Raw genomic sequence first — 1863 nt, forward strand, 5'->3', positions numbered from 1 at the left:
GTTCCTGCTTTACAAAAATTCAAGATCCAGGCAGTTCTAATTGAAGGGGAAACTGGCACAGGCCTCACAGATAAAGCTGAGCCATCTTCCCCCTTTTATTTCTCTGAGTCTTGACTACATGTTCATGTTTCACAGCTGAGTTCTATGCATTTAGCAACCTGAAAAATGCATCGTTGCCTTGTCTTTTTCACTCTCCTTTGCTCTTCCTTAATACAAGTTGATTTTAAAGGTGGAGGAGAGAGCAAGCTTAACACAGTCAGGGAAGTAATACCAGATGACCACTAGTTTAAGTGATGATTATTAAAAATAAATCACTACCAGAGTTAAGTGACACAACTGCTCTTCCATTTATTTCAAATCAGACTGCTTGTGAGCTGAATTCATTGAGGACTTCATTATTCATACAGGCAGGTTCAATAAGGTTGATAGCCATAGCACGTGGCAGTTTAGAGGTAGCTGCATAACAAAGCAACTTGCTAGCGCTTCACATTTCATACAAAATGGAGATAGACTTTTTTTTTAAACAGTACAAGAAATGTTGCATCACAAGTCATTGCTTGATGATAGCAGGGAGTATTCTGTGACCAAAATCCAGCTGCAGGGACAACAGATATCTTCCCCATACTCCAACTAGGCTATCATTCTCAGGTCAGATATGCTTAAGTGAAATAATTTTAGAACCACTTAGTACCGGATGCCTGCCTCTGGTACAATATTTAATTAACAAAACAGTGGAAAGCAGCTACAGTCCATTTTGTTTTCATGTATCGAGTCTTCTTAAGTCTTCATATACTGTCCAGCTTCTTCAGGATGAAAGGAGCTGAAAAGACAAAATAAAGCAGCATGGACTTAACTCAGCTGAAGGGAACGAGATGCAGCGAGTCTGGGATGAAACTGCTGAACATTTACCTGGCATCTAAAATATTCAGACTCTGGGCAAAATACCACTCTCTACCTCCCACACAGCCCTTTCTCTCCCTGCACGATTGCTTTAACAGGTGAAGCAGCACGACTCAAGGGGGGATCGGGTCTGCCGGCTTGTGCCGCAGGTCAGAGCCTCGGGCCTGTTCTCGACATGGACGGGGGGACCCCCCAGACGCCATTTCGCGTTGGCTGAGCAGACGGCACCTTGCAGGAAAAGGTGCAAGACCCTGATGACACGCACCAAAGCGCTGCCTACACGACAGCATGGCCCGGCCCTGCGCGCTCGGCAGCAGCACAGCCGCGCTGCCGTCCGCCCCAGCCCGGCACAACAGGCGCTGCCGTGAGCGCCGCCGGGATGCCGAGCCTCCCTCGCTCCCCCGGGGACGCGCCCGCCGCCGGCTCTGCCCTCCAGCCCCCACGAGCACGGCGGTGGCCGGGGGTGCCGGGAGCCCAGCAGAGCCGCCCCGACGGGCTAGGCCGGGCCCCGCCGAACACTTACTGATCCGCAGCAGCGCGACATAGATAAGGAAGTTGCGGACAGAGGTGAGGACGTCGCGGCGCATCTTCCGCTTCAGCTCCTCTGGGTCCATCTTGGGCCCCAACCCCTCGATGCGGAACATGCCGGCAGCCCCCGCGCGCCACCGCCGCTACGGCTCGCGAGGAGGGACAGACACGGCCGCATCACGTGACGGGGGCGAGCGCGGCCCATGCGCACGGGGCCGCGGCGAAGCCGGTGCCCTCAGTGGGGCGCTCAGTGCCCGGTCCCGAGAGGCGAGGGTGGCGGGTGGGGGGAGCCCGGCTCGCCCGGGGGCCCTCGGAGGGGAGCGCCGGCAGGGCGGGGGGTGCGAGGTTAAACACACCCGCGGCCTCCTCCTGAAGCCTTGTAGCCAGCACCAGTGTTTCTCCTCAAGCACAAGGACCGCTAATCACCGGCTCCGT

The 1863-nt window shown here is 54.9% G+C and overlaps 1 protein-coding gene across 1 annotated transcript; it reads right to left on the minus strand.

The window, feature by feature from the left end:
- Positions 1 to 323: 323 nt before the first annotated feature.
- TOMM5 (translocase of outer mitochondrial membrane 5) lies at positions 324 to 1615 on the minus strand. The gene is made up of 2 exons (XM_074812184.1): positions 1424 to 1615; positions 324 to 820 (listed from the first exon to the last, which is right to left on the minus strand). Exons 1-2 carry the CDS (start codon positions 1542 to 1544, stop codon positions 786 to 788), a joined length of 156 nt encoding a protein of 51 aa, XP_074668285.1. The 5' UTR covers positions 1545 to 1615; the 3' UTR covers positions 324 to 785.
- Between the last annotated feature and the right edge of the window lie 248 nt (positions 1616 to 1863).

This window comes from Strix aluco, chromosome Z (genome assembly GCF_031877795.1).
Source record: "Strix aluco isolate bStrAlu1 chromosome Z, bStrAlu1.hap1, whole genome shotgun sequence".
In the NCBI taxonomy this organism is placed as follows: domain Eukaryota; kingdom Metazoa; phylum Chordata; class Aves; order Strigiformes; family Strigidae; genus Strix; species Strix aluco.

Coding starts and splice junctions, on each gene's coding strand:
- TOMM5 (XM_074812184.1), bottom strand. CDS start 1,544: ATGTTCCGCATCGAGGGGTTGGGGCCCAAGATGGACCCAGAGGAGCTG. Junction 821..1,423: donor TGTCGCGCTGCTGCGGATCA/GTAAGTGTTCGG, acceptor TTGTCTTTTCAG/CTCCTTTCATCCTGAAGAAG.